General features: G+C 33.3%; 2 protein-coding genes across 4 annotated transcripts in view; one reads left to right on the top strand and one right to left on the bottom strand.

Annotated features, from left to right (window-relative positions):
• LOC105248880 (putative oxidoreductase GLYR1 homolog) overlaps positions 1 to 24,068 on the bottom strand; it is a 32,101-nt gene that overhangs the window by 2,537 nt on the left and 5,496 nt on the right. The gene's annotated exons all lie outside the window — the stretch shown is intronic.
• Positions 14,048 to 19,680, top strand: LOC105248879 (leucine-rich repeat and immunoglobulin-like domain-containing nogo receptor-interacting protein 2). Of its 3 annotated transcripts, none has more exons than XM_011253919.3 (4): positions 14,048 to 14,623; positions 15,035 to 16,857; positions 17,189 to 17,438; positions 17,788 to 19,680. In XM_011253919.3, the coding sequence occupies exons 2-4, from the start codon at positions 15,044 to 15,046 to the stop codon at positions 18,448 to 18,450; spliced, it is 2,727 nt and encodes a 908-aa protein (XP_011252221.1). In that variant the 5' UTR covers positions 14,048 to 14,623; positions 15,035 to 15,043; the 3' UTR covers positions 18,451 to 19,680. The 3 variants fall into 3 exon arrangements, with proteins under 3 accessions (XP_011252221.1, XP_011252219.1, XP_011252220.1); XM_011253917.3 differs by having other exon boundaries at positions 14,049 to 14,623; positions 17,156 to 17,438; XM_011253918.3 differs by having other exon boundaries at positions 14,049 to 14,732; positions 17,156 to 17,438.

Below are 24,068 nucleotides of genomic sequence, written 5' to 3'. Positions count from 1 at the left end.
TCTTGCGAGGCGGTAAACTATCAGGGCGCGGCTTTTCCTGCGTAGGTGATTTCCGAGACTTTTCATCGAGGACAAGGTCGATGAACAAAATTGCGCGATTCGTCGTATTACGTCAAATTTATTTCGTCACGTGGCTGATGGCTATCGCGATAACGTTGGATTTTTCTCGAAATCGAGATGTACCGGCGAACTTTGTTTCTCTCGAAATTTTTATGAAATTTATTCGCAGAGTCGCTCATTTTTGTAGTAGTTTATTTTAAAATTGACGATCGGTATAACTAAAAAATATATCTCGCATATGTTTTTCGCATTCGAGCAATATTGTGACTCGATCTTCTAATTCTAAAGAAGAGAGCTCAACTTTATATTATCTCGAAGCGAGTTATACGAGCTGAGTCAGCGGAAATACAATACTTGAATATCTTTTCAAATTGATAATAAGTAAGGAATATATTCACGTAGTAACATGCATCTAGTATTCTAACGATCTTAACTTTAAAGATTTCACTGTAGACTTATCAATTTGAAATTATTTTTTAATATATATATAATTGTTTCATATTACAAAATAAATTCATTTAGATATCATAGTGATCCTGAAGAGAATATGTTTTAAGATAAATCGTTCCTTCGAAATTATCCAATTTAAATTTTTACATATTCTTATACAATCCTACATATTTTCTTTGTGTTTAAAAAAAAATTAAAATATTTACATATTCTACTTTAACTCTCACTGTGTATATTAAATATTCTTATCGAATGTCAAACAAAGCTTGATGTTACGTGTCAAATACATTATTCTTTATATACACAATTTTTTTTTATATACAAAACTTACATATTACATTATCGAATAAGAAACCGTTTATTACACGCGCGTTATAAAGAAACTCGACTTATTCTAGTGTGTACACGGTACCAGCGCGTCCTATCTACGAATCCTTATCTCATCCGGCCATATGTTATTACGAAAGAGAAAAAGAGAAACAAGACGCAAGTACATATGTATCAACAAACCGCGACCGAAAAGGAAAATAGGTCGTGTTAATTCGCAAGCTTACGATTTGCAGTGATACGTGCAATAAAATGTTAGATTAAATTAAATACGACGCGATAAAAAAAATTTGCAAAACGAGAGAGAAAGATGAGTGCTTTTCGTAATCATGTTTGTTTCGCATATTTATATTGTATCTGACTTTTCCATTCCTTTCTCTCGTCGAAAAACAGCTTTGTAAAGTAACATCCCGCCGTCATGGTCTACTTAAAGTTACGTTCAACGTTCGTTCAGCCCATATGACGCACTTCCGTTTTCTTATTTTTTTGATTATTTTTCTTGTGTGGACGATTCCCATAGGAAATCTTACTCTAACTATATGTACAAGATTCTAGAAATTTTCCGAAGAGAATGTTAGAATGGCGTTTCCAATAATATGTAATCATTTGATTATAAATAAAACCAAAATGATTGTAAATTATAATTTATAAATATTCAGCAACAATTTTAAAAATACGACATTTAAATATAACACGTAATTTTATGTCCAGCTCTCATCAATAATAATTTCATTTTAATTTTAATTTTTTATTAATTAGTCCCTCTCTCTTTCTCTTTTAATATTTCTAGTATATAATATTTTCTAAATGTTGCACTTTTAAAATATCCTAATTGCTAAATAGTTTACAAAGTTAAATAAATTTTACAGATGTAATAGAATAGAAGAGATGCGTCAAAATTTATTATACAATTGTTCGAGACGACCTTCGTCGTTTATTGTCAGTGTTATTGAGGGTAGAAGGAGCTTTGAAGGAGCAAAGTAGTAATCGTGCTAAACGATTAATGGTCAAAAAACTGTTTCTCCTTTTCTTTTTCTCTTTGTATGACGTATACCATCATACAACGTAAAGCAATCGAGCGTTCTCTTCCTACATTTTACCACCCACACGATATACATGACTATACAATATACAGGGCGTCTCGAAACGAACGAATTTTAATGATCATTCTTACATCAATTTAAAATTAAAAATTCCTCAATAAGAATATATAGATGCACTCCTTAGCAATTTCTAAATTATAATTAAACAAAGATAATGAATTATTTCATATAAAAAAAGTTTCAATTTTAAACTTAAGTTCATTTAAAGTTGTTCCTTTAAAATTATAAATCATAATAAATTGATGTTATTCAATTTTTGCTATGAAATTATTATTTGATTTCCCACTTTGATTCAAGAATATGATATTAAAATTCGTAGCGTCTAATTTGAGTCACATTGTATATGTATCAATATAAATGTGTAAAATTTAGTTGAAACAGAGAGATAGAGTTTATGACTAAGCTTAATCATTAACATCTTGGCAAGTATTTGATACAAAATATCTATCGATTGCTTGGCAACATGATATTTATCACACGACACTTTCAAGAATATTTCAAAAGAACAAATATTTTCGATTGTCAATTCAAGCGAGATTTATGAGCAGAAAACACACACAGACTCGTCTAACTTGGTGAAAACGGAATATCATACAAGAGAAACACAAAAGAACTTACAAAAGAACCGAAATTTATAACACTGGATTCCCGTTATTTTAAGAGTTTTCTTTTTTCGTCTTCGCGAAAAAAGAAAGCCAATTCTCAATTTCATATTATTTCTACGTACTGAACAAATAAATTTAATATCCTGAGCTATTCTCTTTCTCGACAGAAAATTGTAACTTACTTTTTTCTTATTGACGATATAAATATTATTAAATATTCATACAAATTAAGATTTAGCTAATCAAATAGAATTAGCTAATCAAATATATAATTAAATCAAAATATAAAGATAAAAGACAAAGAATCATAAAGAAGATAGATAAAGAAAGAAATGAAATAATTTTTTGAAGATAAAATAAAATAAATCATAATAATAAAAGTAAAATAAATTATATAGCATATATAAAAATTGAATCAGAGAAATGTGTGATATAGAAAAAAATCTCCCTAATATTTTTGAAATTTATTTAAATTATTATAATTCGTTTAATCGTATCGAAAAGATTGTGCTGATCAGAACACGATTACGCAAGATAATATTCGTTGCGTAAATTTCGCGAAAATTAATTATTTGCAAATGTATGCCACGACGAATCTGATAACGTAAAGTGCCATACAAAAAAATAAGTGCGTGTCATCACACAGGTGACTTGGCAATCAAATAAATAAAAAGAATTGACAGACAAGAGACGGTCACGACAAATCGCGATAATGTGTATTATGCGATGGCCTTGAACTAGCTTGGACAACTTGTACGACTTCCATGATGGAAGAAATTCAATGATTTTCAGGACAAATACGACACACGTGCACGCCTTGCATTTCTTGTCACGATAACACGTTGTAACGTCGACTCTCGCTTAATCGTATGTAACTCGATAACCCTAACGATAAAATGTATGAGTTTTTTCGACATTTGCTATTTTAAAAAACTCATAAAATTCTGAAGCGCATAAAAAATATTACAGATAGTAGTTTTAAATAAAACTTTTTTTTAAATATACTTTGTAAACATATTAAAATGCGCGCAACAAAATTATATTTTATTTTATTTTCGAAAATTAAATTTATCATCCATAAAAACTGAATGATATGAAAACTATTGCACATTTATCAGTACATTTATTAATGTATATTTCACAAAATATGTGTATTTTTAATTGCTTAAAGATTTTATCTTTTACATTCTGCTTTATATTATATTTTTTTATTTTAGTAATATATATGCAAAAATTATATATTTATTTATTCATTGAATGCACAAGAATCTTTAGTTATTAGATTCAAATATTTATTTATTAAATGAGTTATTTAAGATGCATTAAAGTGCATTGAATAGATTAGGGAAAGGAGATGCATTTACATATTTCCTTAATGAAATTTCGGCTCGCTTTATATAAAATATTATAAATTTGCACCACGCATGTATGACCTACGCGTAGGTGAACAATTGTGCATGCTTAACATTGAGGCTGACAGTTTGGTGTCCACATTAATGGTCGACGAGCGAATAATACTATTTGCCATTTCCGCATCGTATCCATTATGCACTTGCAACACCTCTGCAATTTTCAATGTAACGTTTCATCAAACAAAACATTTGTCAATGATATTGCCCTTTTATTCACCCATAATCAATTTCCAGAATATTATGCATGAAAGATTACGCTATTTCTTTCTTCTCACATATCACAAAAGATCTTCAGTTCGATAAATATTCCAATTATGTGTTGAATTAAACTTATCATCAAAAGCAGCAAATATGTGTTATTATACTTTAAATTTCAATACTATATATAGTATTGTGATTTATATCTTATATATGATATTTTTATATCTTATATATATTTATATCATATCTTATCTATAATATTTCGATATATATGTGGTTATCATGCATTTTGATTTAATTAAGTCCTTCTGATAATAGATAAGATATTATAATTATATTTAGTACGAAAAACTTTTAGATTAAATTTAAAAATTAAGCTTTTTTTAATAAACAAAGACAAGAAATCTCTTCGATCAATAAATAATCCTTTCCTTTCCGGCTTAATTGATATAGCTTGCCGAGATATCGCAATTATGAGATATTCACATATTTCCAATGAAAGCAGAATAATCATAATTGTGAAGACTATGAAACCAAAATATGATGTTGAATAGACAAATATTGTGATTAATTTTAGATAAAAAGGCTTTAAAAAAATGGATAAATTTATTTATTAAAAGTGCATCTCTTGATATCACTAACAATCCTTTACACGTAAAAGAACAACTTGAAAAATTAAATTCTGAAATTGTCTCGATGTTCATTTCGAGAGAACCTAGAGTTCTATGAACATTAAATTTATGTCTCTACATATATATAGATATTGATCCACCGTTAATCAAATTGTTCCATTCAATGCGTGGTGCAGTTTTGATTGATGGGAAAAGATACGAATTGAACGCACACGCGCGTACATGGATCACATCATGCATTTAATTAATTAAACATTATTCCGTTATGCGCGTGCAGGTCATATAAAATTATGTGAAAGCTGAGCAGTTGTGAGGGATGCATTTCTTATGTATGTTAAAATATGGATCTCTTCTCCATTGTCTCGTCAGTACAAAAGTGTCGATTGTCAGCACACTTTTTGGCTTTCTCTGATGGCATATGGACCCTGCAAAGACGTCGAAATTTGTTCGGAAAGAATGCTATTCAACTGCTAATATCAACTTGGACAGGAATGCGCCCGATAGATAAAAAGAAGGAAAAAACGGCAAAATACATTAAACAGCTGAATAATTAGCAAGCCGCTTGTAAACCGCTTCAAAGGCTCGGCACTAACAGCCTTGCAGACAAAAACGATGAAGTTACCAGAGGATGGAATACTCGACGGAATTAACGGTCGTTGGCTGTTCAATTGATGTTTTATTGCCGTGAGATATGTTCACAAACGAATTAAATTACGTAAAAATTTTCGTAACTAAAAAAAATGAACAATTTTAAAATAATTTCACAATAAATATGTAAAATTTCAAGGAAAAAAAATACAGAAAATAGAGATGTGTAATTGATGCTTTGTAAAAAATAGTTGAAACGATAAATGTAATATTTTTAAATATTTTACATAATAAAAACAAATGTATTATTATATAATATTTTTATAAACTGATGGAAAGAAATTTATAATGTAAACACACTCGATTATATTTAAATTCACAATGCGAATGCTTGTAGGTGGAACGACTCAGTTTGATTCTCGGAAAATAAAATTATACGACAATTTATTTTTCTCCAAGAACTCTACTAAAAGTATTAGAATTGTAATAGGATCTCTTTTTTCCTTGACAGAATAAGTGGATTAATCTGTAGATTAGGCCGAATTTGTCGAGGTCGACTTGCCTATAGCAAGTTTGTATCTTTATCGTTGAGAGATGAAGAAAACGAAAGCAATCGCATACGTGAAAGTATAATGTATAATCAAAGAGACTTTCTTGTTTTCACCTTCCTACAGATGGAATCCTTCGTGCGATGCTACTTTATCATCGACCAATCAAAGCTAGGTAAACAATCGGATCTTGAGTAAGCAAAACGAACATTGCCTTTATCGGAATTCAATGTCGAAATAATCGCCCACATGTGCTTTCCATTCCCGATTTAGCGACGAATTGAGAAAACATATCATCTGTAGAATATATTCAATTTCTGAGAAAATAATATACAAGCAATATATGCAAAAAAGACGTATGCAGTTAAAAAAATTTAGTTGCATTCTTTCATTGGCTTTATCAACTTTATAAGAGTATACATTTTGAAATTGAATATTTCATAATTCATTCGACGCATCCAAAATTAATAATAGATACACCCACACACAGATTATCGATATTACGTCTTGAAATAGATTGATGTAATTTCATAATTATTTTATTAATTTAACTACCACGGCATAATGCAACGAGCTACGATAATTCATTTAAGTAACACTCAGGTGCAATGGCCGTAGCAAGTATCTACGTCCCTGATTTCCTGAGTGCACGTTTATATATCCAACACCAAGTATTTATAGCCACGAGTACAATAGCTAGAGAAAGTAACTTATTTTACAGTTGTGAACCTTTTCACAGACACAAGATTTTACTACATCCATACATTTCATCAAAACTGAACCTTTCGAAATGTCAGTCTGATCGGTAAAATGCCGAAGGGGAAGGCGAAGAACGATACTGAGAATGTTAGGGGAAGAACGAAGAAGCAGGAGGACGAGAGAGATCAAGGAGAAGGAGAAGAGTGCAAGGGGAGAAAGAGAGAGAGAGAGAGAGAGAGAGAAAAGAAACCGAGGGAAGCGGCCGCCGAGCAACCGGCACGTTTAAATAAAGAGCCGACGGTAGTTGCAACGTTGCCGGATTGGCTCACTATTGATCTGCGGATTCGTTGAGCGCAAGCCGGGGGTCATGCGCCCACGAGACGGCAACGTCGCTCGTCTCCCAGCTGATCGGGAGCTCCGCTCGCCTCGGCTCGGCTCAAGCTCTACCCGTCGCCGTTTTATCTCTCTCTCTCGTCTCGAGCAAGAATCGCATTTTGCTTTGTTGCATTCACGCAACTTAGAAACGCGATACATCGCACGGCCTACCCGAGCGTGCAACCGCTATTGCCCCGATTCGTAAAGCAAAGGCTTCTCTTCCTCACTTCCTATGAAAGTGTGTCGTTCCTCCTTGGTACAACTGTACGAAGACGAGAACCTTCTTTGCTGCTTTTGCCAGCGCATTGCTCGCGTTACGTAACGAATATGTTTTTTTTTCACGGGCATAAAGAGACGCAAGATTGCATAATTGGTGACTCGAGAATTTTTAAAAAGAGCTCACATTATAATTAATTTTAGATTATTTTTAGAATCTATATTTATATGTCATGATAATTAAAAAATATTTAAATATCGATTGTAGAGAAAATTAAGTATTATCGCACACTATACGATTATCAATATTAATCATGCTCTCATCATCGATTACGTAATTTTTGAATGCATTATTTTATGCCACGTCTGCACGAGAGAAAGCTCTTGAAATACAATTGAATTTTAATATTCTAAGCAGTACAGCAGATACACCTCGACGTGTGTAATTCTTGCAAGAGATATATCGCGAACAATGAGGTTTTTATAAGATTAAGATAGGAACAGTCGATTTTTTCGAATTTGCCTTCTCCAACGAGGAAATTCCTTACGACCACTTATGGATGTTGTTACGTAACACGTGCAGAAATTGATCATTCCCTTATTTTTCGAGGAAACGTGCTTTCAATACTCAATGAATTATATAACGTGCTTCCAAAAGTAGCGCCACAATCTTTTGAGAATAAATTTCTTAAAACTATTCATATACATATATCATTATTCCTGAGAAGATCTTGTATAAAATAAATAAAAAACCTGCTTATACAGTAATTACATAAATATTTAACAAACTAAAAATAAGATGCATATCATTTGGAAAGAATATATCATTTAAGAATTATTTGTACTTTTTTTTAAAAAATGTCTTGTATTTATTTTACGCGATCATTTCCAATTTGTCTAAATACCAAAATTTATTGCATTAAAATTCGATGTGAGGATAGATACTTCATCCTTATTTATTTACAGAAATGTCGTGCAAATAAATATGAGATAAAGTAATAATATAATAACTTTTATGAATAATTATATTTTTCATGCAAAATTATGCTTCCTTCATCAAATAGTCTCTCTTTTCAAACGCATTTGCAATTTTTTCTGCAATTTTTGATAAAATCTCGTTACACGTGTCGAGAAAGAACGAAGGCGTGGTGGCGAGATCAATACGAAACTCATAAAAGTTGTCTTATAGAGTAATCTGCCGTAAACGTTACTAAATAGTACATGTCCTCATGAGAGGAAGCCTTGGCGCGCATAGAGATCAGATCGAAAAAGCAGATGACCCTACCCTTTGATACCGCCCCCTCCTGACCATGACCGACGATGTGTGCAAGCAAAAACGGAGGGGGGAAGCAAGTTTTCACGTGGCCTTTCCGTAACCCAGAAAACTTTGCCAATCGAGACTTAATCTTATTATTTAGTAACAAAAGTATGCAATTAAATTCTCTCAAGCTGACTGATTTGCAGCAACGTACTATGTAGTTAGGACATTGATCGATCGATCTTTCAACTCTTCTTAAATTCCAATCTAGAAAATAGAAGGACAAATGTCCCTCGACGAATTCGAATAAAATTTTAATGACGGTTTCTTTGATCAATTTGTAATTAGTTATAGAGAAATTGATAAAATATACAAATATATCAAACAAAAAAATAGGCTAATAAGAGGCCGTTGTTCGATATATTTGTAATTATTTTTTTCAAGTTATGAATTTCAATGTATAATAATAATAATAGTAATAATAGCAATGTATAATAGTAATAAATAATAAGAAAATAATAGAGTATAATAACGCTTTGTTTCTTATACATATACAATAAAATTATCTATATCATAAATAAATGACTCATCGTTTGATAATACTATAATATCGTTTGATAATGCCATTATCATAATTACTAATTGTTATTTTATTCTTTGTATAAAATTTGTTTTCTTTTAATATACGTAATCGTTTGCCAATGTCGTAAAAGCGTTTCGATGTCTCGATATGAGTTGTACTTTCACGATAGCAGTTTCTCGACGACGTACATTTTCGACTGCGCCTCGATCGCTTTTATAGATCGTGGCGCAGTCGAAAATGTACGTCGTCGAGGACGAGGGTGACACGAGGCTCAAGGCCGTATCGGCGAATGGTGCGTGACAGTTTAGACAAGTTATCCGACACATTCGCGTGCATGGGTGGAAAGTCCTTTTCCACTTGCTTTCTAAAGTTTTTTAAATTTTCACAAAATTGAAAAACAAATATGCCAAAATTTAAAAGCTATGATAATGGAATGTGTTTCCTCCAAAACATTTAAATACATCAAGTCTCGAAAAATGAAGATATTTCGAAATCTCACACGAATTCAAGAGTAAGATTATCATAGAACGCATATTGTTGTCATATTTCATTTTTTAATAAAATTTTTTTTTATATAGCCACAGGAAAAAATCTTTCTTCGTCTGATGTACTAATCATATAACTATCGATAGCTTTTGATAGAAAGTGTTATCGATATGAAATCAATGATATCGAATGAGTACTAACACGCAGAACCCATAAAATTTAAGCCATCTATCTCCTTTTCCACGTTAAATAGGTTGAAGGTTGCTCATTAATTCTCTTCCAGAACGTCACGAATTAATCTAGGAGAGCACCGCTACATATTTAATGAAGATGATTTAGACCCATATAAAGCATTTATCTTGAAAATGGCGCAGATTGCAAATACTATGAAAAATTGCAAATCAAGAAGACTAATATACATCTAACAATAAGTCTTGATACTGATAATGCATTTATAAAATGCTTTGAATTTTCTATAAAAAAAACTTAATGAGCAATATGATTAGCAATATGAATGAAATAACATTTCAATTTTGCTTCTTTTGAATCATGAATGATTGAATCTGAAAATAGCTTTTACATTTCAGAAATCATCAAAAATATAATTCGGATTTCAAAAGAATGTATTAATACGAAATATGCAATATTGCATAATGACCGATCTAAATCAGAACAATTTTGGACAGCTAAATAAAGGTGTAATATCTTGCTTGTCAAATGACATGAGTCAAATCGCAGGCGCAATCGATAGCCTGCGTGACAAACAAATAACTTTCGAAATGCATATGGAATTGTTATGCAGAGTACATTATGCAGCATAATATCGACATGAAAAATTTTTCATATAATATTATTGCTCGTATCAAAATCGTGTTTATTATTATCGCTCTATTTTATAAACTAATTTTTATAAACTAATTTTAAAAGCAACTATATATATATATATATATATATATATATATATATATATATAACATTTATTAATTTTAAATTGGAATATATTAATTTAATTAAATATACATAAATGATGTACACGTTAAACTATATGAGACCTTTTAGTTAAATATATTTAATATTTATTTACATAAAATATTGTATTAATAAAACATGCATTTTACCAAATCTAAACGAAGAAAATATATAGATAATTAAGAAAAATACATAATCATATTAAAATAAAATAATTTTGGATCTCTCTTACCGATTTTCAATATTAATTTCATAATTTTGCAAAAATTGAGAAAAGCACGTATTAACACAAGGGTTCTGTTTAAAGAAAAATGCATAAACAGCGAAGCTTGACGCATTCCGTCCCCTGTGGCTTGCGTAAACGCGATTGACGTTCCAATAACGCGTGCTCTTGCAAATTCTTTGTTCAATATAAATATAGTTTTATCGAATTATTGACCTTCGTTATATGATTATTAATTATGGACCTTCGTGCAATGGCCAATGGTGAAGAAGATGAATCTATTAATCTGGAATAGCTTCGTATTAATCTGAAATAGCTTCGATTATTCATGAGCCGTGCCTGGCACGAAAGATAGCGATTCTCGGGTAAATCACTGATGGAGTTTATTGACAAATGGTTGCTCCTGATTCGCACAATATGCAACATTACGGCATAGCACCACGTTCACTTCATTGATTCGGTCGCGAAATTGTTTTCCTCGCGCGCCAACATTGTGCGCAATTAACGGACTCCTACGGTCTGCGAAACGAACTGTGTAACCACATATGGCATCCGCCATTGAATCGATTGTTTGCAAATAAGCAACGTGTCATGTAATTGCTCGCTGCAATTGTCGCGAAATATGCAAACTTGTAATCACTTTAATACAAAAGCATTTTTTTTTTTTTTCAGAAATAAAGATTTCATCGAAATTCCACGAATATTAAAGAGTTTAAAACCATGAATTTTTTTTCATAACGTCTTGTAGTACATTTAATATTGTACATTTAATTTTATATAGAGGCTACTCCTTCCAGACGCAAATTTGGAAACTTAGATTAGGTTTCGTAAATGAACATATCAATTCTCTGATCCCCAAAGACCTTTTCTAAATTAACTCCGAATTTAGGTAACCCTAAATCTTCGTCTAAACTTGAAAACAACGTTGAACGATGTTTCCGATTCGACTCCAAATGGCTCGTATGTTGCTGGTAAAAGCGAAGAACAAAGTTAGGTCATGGATCGATATTGCACGGTGGAGACCTGAGGGACAACCCGCTTTCCATCCCTCGTTCAAATACGATACCCTTTTCATTCAAATCAACCAAACATGATAGCAAACGCGTATTAGCAGTTATACAAGACGTCTATAAAGAACTTGCACGTATGATATTTTATAAACAAATGCTTTGACGGTGCTGTAATCGAAGAATCTATTCTTAGATTATTATTCATACGTTCTACAATATAGTATAAAGTAAAAATATAAATTTATAATTTATAAGAGATATAGATGTATGACAAAGTATTATAAAAAGCATAGCAGCATAAAAAAATTAAAAGATAGAATATAAAACAATATAAAAAATATATAACAATAAATATAAAACGATAAATGAACAAATTCATTCGAAAAGACATAGTAGGGCTAAAGTAAAAGTGAAAACACGCTTTCTCAATTGCATCATTAGAAGCAGTGAAATATTACAATATTCACAATATTACAGTCTATGCATTCGACAAGGCAAATAGCGATAAGATATTGCACTTTGTCTTAGCTATAATGTATAATTTATGCTAATGACGATCCTATTTATGTTCATAATGGGCAGATATGAAACATTTGACATTAGATAGTCATATACAATATATCATTATATAATGTATATCGTAATCTTATTTATTATTATTAAAAATTTCAATATTTGACGACATATAAATTTTTTTTTAACAAAAAGCTATAATAATTTTTTATTTCTACATCTCAATTTTAAAAGTAGTAATTTTTTATGTCTATCTCAATTCTAGAAGTAGATTAATACGGATCTGCAATATTGATTTTGACTTCAACGTAATTTAACTATCACGAATTTTTTCTCACATGATTGATTTATTGAGGAATGATTGTGGTTTCCAGAAAGGTTTCCAACAATAGCTAGACATCGAGGCACCGTGGCGAAATAGATTTGATTAAACGCGAACGAACGTGGGAGTATTCTCTGGCTAGGATGCTCGTGAAATTCTACCGTCTGCACGACCGGTTCCATTAGAGAGAATCAAAGTTTAAGACCCCGTTCTATTGCAGACACGAAGTTATATGGTCTGTTATCACAGCTAATACATAATTGACAAAAAATCTGTTATCTTTTTATACTTATTTTGAACAATGATAACTATTATCTGATCGTTTTAAATAAACAAATTCATTAAACAAGTTGTTGAAAACATTCAACGTCAGATATAGCTACTAAATATAATGCTACTTATAATCAATAACATTCGATGCAAGATATAGTTGCTAAACATAATGCTATTTATAATACAGGAAATGACATATTTCCTGATTCTACATTTTAAAACTTTGTTCTGTAATGTGAACGCCTTCTAGAAGTTCTATTTGGTGCTATGTCCTACGATTTACGATCTACGACACTATTCATGAAGCAAGCGAGAATAAAATGTTTTTTTTCTAGATTTTAAATTTATCCCAGACTTAAAGAGAATTCTATTCGTATAATTCTTTGACCCTATTCTTAAGATTTCCACTTATGATATTAAAGAAAAAAAGATTCTTGTTGATTCTGTAATTCAAAATTTAACAAGTTTTATCAGAGATATCAGATTTATTTAACTTAGACTATCAATGTATGTTAGAAACGATATGAGACTGATTATCTTTTTCGATTCGCTTTTCTCAAAGCGAAATGAATCACTGCTAAAACGCGCTTATTTCTCTATCATATCTCATGCGACAATCTTCTTATAAACGCTAAAATAACATCAAATATTTAGCAGCTAATTTGGCAACAAACTGGAAATTATTTTGGCTCGTTAATCGCAATATAGCTCGAAGATGAGAGAGTTTACGGCCAAAATATCCGTCAGAAAAACACCTCCGGAAATACCTTCGAGGAAATATTGGAAAAAATGTTCAAACGTGTCAAACGACGCAGAAATAAAACCTAAGTCACGCCAATGACGCGCATTTCGATGGATACTCGATGGATTCGTAACATCGAGTAGAACGATCCCCGAGAAATTCCAAACTCTCACCCTATCAAACGGACAGGGCCATTGCCGAGGGACTACCGTCTATCTAAACCCTTCTTGTCCTTGCTGTTCGTTGAGCCGCTCTTTCACAGCGATTCTCCCTCCCTCTCACCCTCTCTCTCTCTCGGTTCTTCCTCTCTCTTTCACCCTGCTCGTTTTACAGAGAGATGCCGACGAGGTCTGCGTCGGCGCCGACCGACTGGGGATTCGGCGACGTTGCCGATTTGCTCGAACCGGCGGTCGCCACGAGGAGAGTCTGCCGCTCCGATAGAGCCACGGCCGGAGCTCCGTTCCACAGTCGCTTTTTGCATCTGACGCGCGGCGGGCGGATGCGGCCGGCCACCGAGAGCGCGATATGCACGAACGTGTCATGTGACACGCGTGACAAGTGGTGCGCGCTACGGCGTTGCTGCACACGACGCCTGACGGGGACGGTTATCGGGATAGAAGGAGACCGAGAAGGCGTGACAAAGAGAGAGATAGATAGCTCGAGAGAGAGCAAGAGAGGGGGTAGGGGATAAGAGACGAAAGAAAATAAACCGTTTTCGTGTGTATATCCTCGGTGCTTGCTTGAGATCACCGGTGTCGGTTTAATGTTATTGATGGACTGATATTTCCTTGCAATTTTGTGGTGCCTCTTGTCCCGTTGCCGATACGGTACGGTACAGGTGTGCGCAATTATGTTACCGGTGCGACACGACGGCAGCATTAACGGACGACGACACGCTGTTAATTCCGTCATCTTCGAAACATCGGTCATCGTCAGCATCGGTATCGTCGTCGTTGGCCGCATCAGGAGATTCCTCGACACACCCATCGTCGTGAAACACGTCGGTGCCGTCGGATTCTTCGCGAACGGTTAGGCTCCAAGAGCTCTCTTCTCTTCTTTGTGTTACTATCCGTCCCACTTTGTCCTTAGGAGCAAAATATTTGGGGTAACCTGCGGGGAACACGGCCGTGATTTTCGGTAGGTAGATAGTAAAGCGGAAAAAAACCAAGAGATTCAGGAGGGGGGGAAGCTTTTAGACACACGTGGCCGAATGATCGATATATCGAAATTACTGCCGATGTTGAATGGATAGAAAAAAAAAGAGAGAAACAAAGTAGAATCCGATCGTGAGCTATGATAAAGTCTTTGTGTCTTGGTCAATTTAGCAGATAGTCTAGGATCGGTTAGAAAGGACTAGTTTGAAAAAGATTTACGTACGAAAGCCCCTTCGTCGGCAACATGAGAGAATCACTGAATCCATGAAAATCGTCACATTGCAGGTCTTAGGAATGCGGGAACGGGTGGCGAGGGAAAGCGGTGGTCTGCGCTCGAGGTGGTTGATCTTTCTGGTCGCGGTGATAGCAGCGGTGCGGGTCGCGGGTGCACCCTCGAACATACTGTCATCGGTCACATCAGCCACTTTACAAATAAAATGTCCCGGTGGTTGCTACTGCAGGGACATCAACAACGGTGGCACCCTGTCATGCGAGGAGCGCAGTTTCCTCGGTCTTGGCTTGCCCCGAAATATTACGACCGTATGGTTGAAGAATGTTCAAGCGGCCGCGATTCCAGTGTCCGCTTTAGAGGCATCCGTAGGGTTGCGAAGTCTGACGTGGACGTCAAGCGGTATCGAGAGCGTAGAATCTGGTGTGTTCCGTACCATCCCGCATCTCGAGCGACTCGATCTAGGTGATAATCGGCTGTCCGAGCTGCCATCGGACGTCTTCCATCCGTTGCATCAACTCCAGTACCTGAACCTCACCGGCAATCGGTTAGTCGCGCTGCCGCAGCTGCTGTTTGACGGCCTGAATCGTCTTCGGGATATTCGTCTGGAGACGAATCTACTCTCCGTACTGCCTTATCAGGCGTTCGCGCCCGCTCGAGAGCTCATGCGACTTGATCTCAGTGGTAATCTTTTGGTTTCGCTGCCGGATCACAGTTTTCAACCGAATCAACAATTGCAGGAGCTACGATTGGCCCGTAACCGATTGACCAAACTACCGTCTCGGTTATTTTCTGGCTTGACTCAACTAAAAGAGCTCGATCTCGCTAACAATGAGATCGACACGTTGCCGCGTGGCCTTTTCAGCGACCTCACGGCCTTGGAGCGCCTCAACCTCGAAAACAATCCAATCACACGTTTTACCGACATCGCGTTTCAAGGCCTCGTCAATCTACAATGGCTCAGACTGAGTGGTTTGCCAATCTCATCGCTACCCGCGAATGTGTGGCGACCCGTTAGCAAACTGAGGACCCTCCTGTTATCTGAAACTAAACTGGAGAATCTCCGGAATGGGAATCTAGCGGGTCTGATGGAACTGGAAAGTTTGGAGATCACTAATAGCCAGTTGCGCGAGATCGGTCAATTGACTCTAAATGAGACACCATCTCTACGTAGAATCGACTTGCGGAATAACGATCTAACGTTTTTACCGGCGAATGTAGCGAATTTACCGCTACTAGAAGAGCTACAGCTGCAGGGCAATCCATGGGCTTGCGATTGTCGTATGTTCTGGTTTCTCAAGTGGGCGGAGAGCAGGACGCATTTACAAACGGCTTTCCAAAGTGGATTGAAATGCGGCCATAAAGTGGATGGCACTGTCGACATCCTGCAGACATTAAGTTACCTCAAGTGTAGTCGGCCAATTTTGGTGCGAGCTACCAATACCCAGCAGTATCTTCTCTTAAGCTCAGTATTGCTGGAATGTGAGTTCAGCGGAAATCCTGCGCCTTCCTTGACCTGGGTCACTCCGAGCGGCCTGGTTTTCCACTGGATGCCGGATCCGGCCTTTCCCGATGCCTTCGTCGAACATCCGCCCGTACACAGTTGGTTGACGAACCAGCCGATCGTTGACGATCATCGCATACGTGTTCTGGAGAACGGTTCTCTTTATATCACAAAGTTGTTACGGCAAGATGTGGGCAAGTACAAATGCACGGCAGTGAATCCGATCGCAAATGAGACTATCTACGTAACGTTACACATGGATCCGGTAACCTTGAATAATATAAAGCTCTTCAGCATCCTGGTCGGCGCAATCTGTGCTGTGGTGTTTCTTCTATTGACATTGTTGCTGCAACTACTGCGGTACTTGTTGTTGAAGTGAGTATCATGATACATAAAGTGATGATATATTCAATATATACATCGTATTTTTTTCATTTTCACAACACATCTTTCGTACATCTTGCGACATTGTATAAAATGCATTGTCAGTATTATCAATCTGTTAACAGTTCGCGAGTGATGGTAATTGTTTGTCAAAAACATCAACTTTGACGAGTAGAGTAAACGATTCGCAAGAAAGTTAGATGTAATAATTTCACTTCTAGCTATTCTAGTGATTTTCTATTTTCTCTTTCATACTCTTCAATTAATAGTTTTCTCATATTTTTCGCAGATGTGGATGCGTCAAATGGTGCTTGTGTTGTAGACGTGTAGGAGTAACGCCGCGAGCCAAGCAAATCTACCAGATGCTTGACAACATTGAGCAGTACAAGAGCCAACAGCTTGAAAGACTGAGGGAAAACTATACCCAGCAGGTGCACAGAATTAAAGACAACTGCGCTCAGCAAGTGGAATGGATTCGCGACAGCTACGAAGGTCAAATGCAACATATACGGGATATACGGGATTATGGTACCAGCCACCTGACCGCGCTGAGAGATCAGTATTATGATCAGGTACGATATTCTGTGTAAATTATTTTTTTATGGCAGTATTGTTCGCAATTAAATTCAATCTTTTTTTTATTATCATATTCTATGATGATACCTGATCTACGTGATTTCGTTGCAACGCATAAATTGTTGTGCGCGAAGTAACAAAAAAATCTTATACGTGCAAAGTTTATTACATTGTTTTGATCTGCGCGCGCATCTCGATTCGTTAATGAAACAATTCTTTATTGAGAAAGCACGATCAAGATTAACAGTCACGTAGCACAGAGTAATCATAGAAATAATACGAGATATTACTGTATATATAATAGATATACATAATAATCGCGTTTATTTTTCTACTTTTTCGCAGGTAAAGAGAGTAAGGGATTACTCCACTAGCCAGCTAAACTGGGTGCGCGAGAATTACGTCTTCCAACGGAACAAAATCCGTAAGTTCAGCGCTCATCAGGTATTGCGATTGAGAGAGAGCTATAAGTATCAGCAGCAGACGCTATCCAAAGTATTGGAAAATTTGCCGAATCTATATTTCGATAATTGCCGGAGCGGCTCGTGTGGCAAAAGCGATTCCATGGTGTTCGACCCGAATAAAGACGATCTCAGTGGCATGGATACGTATTTCAAGGCGAAGATTGATGATCTAACGGCGGGACCGAGTTTAGAAGATGTTAATAGTGAATATTATACGCCAACTGAGCTATCATCGTCTAGTCCACTTGGTCAAAATGTAATGGATGGCATTCACATCAACTATATCGAGAAGAGTGGTCCACCACCGCCACCTCCGGGACTCGTCTCAATGTTATCTACTTCGACGATGTTACAATGTATCGACGAGTATGACAGCACGTTATCCATATGTAGCAACTATGAAAACAGCAACAAGCCAATTTTTAGAGGTTCCAATAATACAAATATTCTGGCCAAAGAATCGCGAAGACAGATTCCGGAAGCCCTGGGACTTTTAATACCTAGCAACAGTCTACCTGATCTTCCACGCGAGACTAAACTCTAGCCGGTAGTGCGTTAAAGCAGTCAAGAATGGGTTCCTGCTTTAGTTTAAATTATGAGAAACATAGAGAGAAACTGTACTCGAGTAATCGATAAGGTGAGGTGGAAGGATAATCGTCATTCTGCTCGATAAGTGGGAAATTGGTGTCTTCGAGAAAACTATTCGAAGCTTCTTCCGGTTGTACGACTAATTCGAATAGAATACCCTAGAAGACAGTTCGAGAACTCGTGTGTCAGTGCCAAGGAAACGAAAGAATCTTCTTCTGCAAAGATCAAGACTGTCGATTACAAGTGCGTGGGTGTGCTAACTAGAAGAACAAAAAAAATTGCGGACAGTTTCCAAGGACTCTCTTGGTATAGTCGACCTTGCAATCTGTCCGTCTTGTCAAGCAATGTGTCCTTTTCAGTGCGCTATCGTTTTTAGATGATCAATAGCATCCAAGAAGATGATGGAATAAAGATAAAATTATGCAAATTATGCATTACGCGCTTCGATCATAAATTAATTTCCTTTAGAAGCTCGAGACGAGAGAAAAACAAAAACTTTATCTAGTTGTCAATTCCATAAGTCTTAAGGTTTCCGCGAGGAATCATTCTTAACTTTTTGTAAATAGAAATGCGTGAAAGTTTCATGTATCAATGTCCGCGAAAAAAAAAAATTCGGATTCTATTCTCTATTGCGAAAGACTGAAAACAATGAGATCGATTCGCGTACAATCACTCATTTTAATTTCTTTCTCTTTCTTCGTCTCGATTTCCTCGCGAGTAATCGAAAAATAGTGCAGAACGCTGATTGCGTTTGCTCACATCCTTTTTTTTAATCGCTTATGATTAACGTAGTTGATTACAAATTGTTTGAGATATAAGAGTGTATATATACACACACACGCGCATATATATATATATATATATATATATATATATATATATATATATATATACATATATACATGTGTGTCTTATCGAAGAGAGAAAAGAAAGAAACGTATATATCGGAAAATATAACGTACGTACTTAATTTTTTAATCATTGTAGGAACATATCCAACTGTTTATTATGAAAAAAAAAGAAGAAATTATAATACAGAAATTATTGGCTGTTAGAATTTTTGGAATAGAAGCACCGCTTCTGAAAGAAATTGTATGTATAGTTTTAGTTGCAGTAAAAGTGCTATTATACAAGTTTTCCAAAAATGCGTTCCTTTGTTGAATAAATCTTGACGAACCGTCGCGAAGTGCCGTCTTTGTCTTAATCCCCATCCAAATTCCATCTCGCGAAATAAGAGATTTTTTGTAGAAAAATATATTGATAGTTCAATTTGAAAAATACTGAAAGTTTAATTTTTCAATGACTTTTCTTAAACAAGCGCTAAAATAAAAAGATAAAAGTGCTAATTAACAATAGGCAGTATTTCAATTCTGATAATTACTGTCGCTAACTCTAAACAATTTAATTAACGCGGATTCTAATTATCGAGATTACCATTGCAATATTGTTCAATGTCCGAGTTAAAAAAAATAAAAGTGACAACTGAAGAATATAGAGCAAGAGTGGGTTGTGTATAATTTGTCAAATCTGATTAAAAACTTTTTAATAAATCGTGATTGTTGAATGGACTATAACATGCAAAAAAGATTTAACAAAAAATCACCAATTTATGGACAGAATGAAATTCAAAATTCAATAATAAATTTCGCAAACTGAACAAAAACTTTTTTTAAATATGTTAGATTTATCACCTTGTATAAGATAGCAAGATAATTTCATTTAAAACCTTCTAAAATCAATTTATATTTTTAAAAGGTTAATTTCAGAAATGTTTTTGACATTTTTGATTAAGTTAATTGTTGTGAGTAATTAATTCATTATGTTAAAATTATTTTATAATGTATTAATATTGAAATATAAAATATATAAGTATAAAAATATATTAGAAACAGCAAAACACTTTTGTTTCGAAACATTTTTGCTGTCATATGAAATTTAAAGTTAAATATTTATGGATTTATCGCTTGTCTTGCTTAAAAATTCATCGATCTCGAATCGCAGAGAAAGCGCATATTTTTATATCGAAAAAGTCACGCAAAAAAAGGACACCTATATATTGATCGTCTATGTAAATAACACTGTGGATTATAGAAACGATTGAGTCGCAATAATAACGATATTAGTGAACGGAAAGGAAAAAGATGGAGGCTAGAAGAGCATTGTCGTTATTTTTGGATCGCGTCAGCGTCGTTATGCGTGAGATAAAGTTTTATCCTATTTCCTCCGCGTTAGTTAGAGGGGGAGATCGCGTACGGGATATACAAGACGAAGCGTAACCATGGCGGAAACCATATAGTGCTTGATGTTACGGTGTCATAATGACGCTGGGGGAAGCATATTCTATGTCGAGAAAAACCTGTGCAACTAATATCATAATTATCAGAAAAACTGAGACTCAGTAAATCATCAAATTCAAATTTAATAAAGCTGGAAAATTCAGTGAAAATTGAGTAAAAGGCAGTTTCAATTGGTCATAAAATAAATAGATATTAATTTCTAAATGACTCATTACCTCACTTAATCTTAATAGGTTGTATCAAAACATAAACAGAAAAGTTTATAATAAATAATGTTTATATATGATTGATGAAAAATATATCGAAATTGAGTCTGTGATGTAACGATATTTTTTAATCGGTAAAAACAGTCAGTTTTCTATATATCTAATATAATTAAATCATTTTTGATGGTATTTTAAACAAATATAATTAATATAATTTAAAATAATTCAATTAAAAATTTGTGTCAAGAAGCTTATATTTTGTTGTTGTGGGAGTTATCACTTTTACGAATGCTAAGTCTTATTTACAAGTAAATATCATAAAATATAATTGCAGTTATAACTGCAGTTATGCAACTACGTAATTATTGATGAATATATTCTTCACGATTCTTACAACAGTGTAAACATATACAATTTATTAATCCTCTTTCGTTTTTAATTTATTAATAATTTCTGCCTCTTGACCAATAAATAAAAAAAACATACAAATTTATTATTACTATTAAGTGTTCACATAATTCAAAAAATTTGTATTCCAATTAATTGTATGTGTAATAGATATAAATGAAAATTCTTCTGGAATGATTGAATCATTTTCTGTTATAAAGCAAATAGTGCATTTGCAATTATTAAAGATATATTAGAAATTAGTTGAGATATACATATCAATTAATATTTGCACACTATTTGCATTATAAGAGAAATGATTTAATCATCCCAGAAGAATTTTCATTTATGTCTATTCTATATAAGATACAATTATTTATGAATAATAAAAAAAATTAAGTTAAGAACTTTCTTAATAACATCTTAAAATGGCTTAAATTTAATTTTATAAAAATTTAATTATCGCAAACATTGAACACATAATTAATCTGCTAATCATTCTTGAAAATTAAAAAAATATATGCAAATTTTTGCTAAGAAAAACATTATTCTATATATATTTTTTCATATTTTCATCAAACAATGTTTCTCTCCTATTGATTTCCAACTTTCCACACATTCTATACTTCATCTAGATAAACAAATCGGAATGGCACTATATATATGAAATGCAAGTTAATCGTATCTAATCTAACAAATTTCGTACTCGCGCGTCTATGCTAGTTTAAATTAAGTTTATTTTCACTTTAATTTATCTGGTGTCAATTGAAATAACTACAAATATAACATATACCTTGCAACTGTAAACTTAATTTAAATTTATTAAAAATTTCAACAAATTGATAGTTGACGATAAATACTACTCATTTATTCAATGAATCTATTATCAATATAAATTTGTCAGAAGCGTACAATTACATCATTTTTATGTATAATATCTCAAAATGACAAAATCGATTTTTCTAAATCTTAAGAATCTTATAATATATCATTTGTGTATTATCAAATTATTATAATTATAGCTTCTCTCTGACAATAATATTTTAAGTATGTATTTCTATGTCAAAACTTTTTTAACAAGTGGATCTCTCTTTATTTACAGCTCTGTTCACTTTATTTAGGATTTCCCCATTTCTTTTTCCGAATTGTCGTTTCGATGATACTTTAAGAAGAATTGTGATGAAAGTTATTAAGTCATGAATAAAAACAATGAATTGTCAACAATGAATAACAAAAATTTTTAATATAAAATTTTAATAGCAAGGGAAGAGCTAGTGCGAACCGCAGATGCTAATGCGTAAATAATAATGTCAATATATATGACTAGCTTCTGTATAATGTTTGTCAAACCTATCGATCTATGAACATATTCTAAAGAGGACAGTCGTTACAATTTCAATTTAGAGGCACAATCATATACATATATACATATATATATACATACACATATATATATATATATATATATATATATATATATATATAACGTATATATATTTAGATTGCTTCTTCTATCAATTCGATGATGGAATTTATTTCATTAATAAATAAATGATTATCAATGCAGAAATTTAATTTACACAAAAGTGTTTGAAATTAATGTTCAATTAATAATTGTCAACTTGTCAATATAAATTCCATTATTATAAAGAAATTAGTTTTTAAATTTTTATTGCTCAATATCGCATTTATTATGAACAACCCTATGACTAAAATATTAAACTGCAGACCGATCGATATCAATAAATCTTTCATTTTTTTTATTTTTGATTATATAAAATAATATATGGAGAAAATTCTATTGATGTATTTACCCGCGTATTTCCAACATATAGTTAAACTGAAGTATATTATTGTGTTATATAACCAGACTAGATAAATGCAACTAGGCAAACACTCTTGAAAATAAAAAATAGAAACGAAAGATGAGAAATCTGAAATCTATTCTTTACGCTTAGAGAATAATTTAAACTAGCTACTCGAGTTATGGTACATCGAATCTTAAGTGAGAGAATCTTTCTCTGTTCCTTCGTAGATCGAAACTTGTACTTATACTTCCGACACATATATTTTTTATATATCGTTTTAAACCGTGAAGTCTTAACGCAAGAATAACGCGTGTGTAGCGCATACATAAATTAATTATAGCGTAAAGGACGCTAATCGCACTATTGACTTTAATTAAAAGGCGTACAGAAAATCAAAATAATTTGAATCGTGTAAAGTTGCTTCCCGGAAACGATTTTTCTGATATATTATTACATCAATAGTGGCGTAATTAGTAATAAGTGTAAGTAATTAGTATTTTAAAATTCTCCCATAAGAGATCCATAAAAAGAGAATGAAGTATACTATTATTGTGTATACTATTATTATTTTAATAACATTAAAACACAAATTTGTCTATTTATTGTCAAATTTTTTTTATTGATAATTAAATATTTATATAAATTAAAAAATGCACAATTTCTTATATTTTTTCTAATTTTACAAATAAAATAGAAGAGAAGCTTTTTGTCATTTTAAAGAACAAAAATTTATTATTAGTGAGTATATATTAAAAATTAGTTACCATTTGTGTAAATAATTATAGAGAAATAGAGATTATAAAATAGATTAGAAAATTTATTTCATTTGTTAATATCTAATGAGAGAAAGACTTCGTAAGAAACGTTGTTTTAGCG

Source organism: Camponotus floridanus, unplaced genomic scaffold (assembly GCF_003227725.1).
Source record: "Camponotus floridanus strain SB8 unplaced genomic scaffold, Cflo_v7.5 scaffold28, whole genome shotgun sequence".
NCBI lineage: Eukaryota > Metazoa > Arthropoda > Insecta > Hymenoptera > Formicidae > Camponotus > Camponotus floridanus.
The sequence above is the reverse complement of the archived record's forward strand: the minus strand, read 5'-3'. Positions and strand labels throughout refer to the sequence as shown.

Excerpts from the sequence above, each read along its gene's own strand:
- LOC105248879 (XM_011253917.3), top strand. The coding sequence starts at position 15,044 with ATGCGGGAACGGGTGGCGAGGGAAAGCGGTGGTCTGCGCTCGAGGTGG. Across the intron at positions 16,858-17,155 it reads CTGCGGTACTTGTTGTTGAA|ATGTGGATGCGTCAAATGGT; the intron begins GTGAGTATCATG and ends TATTTTTCGCAG. Across the intron at positions 17,439-17,787 it reads GAGATCAGTATTATGATCAG|GTAAAGAGAGTAAGGGATTA; the intron begins GTACGATATTCT and ends ACTTTTTCGCAG.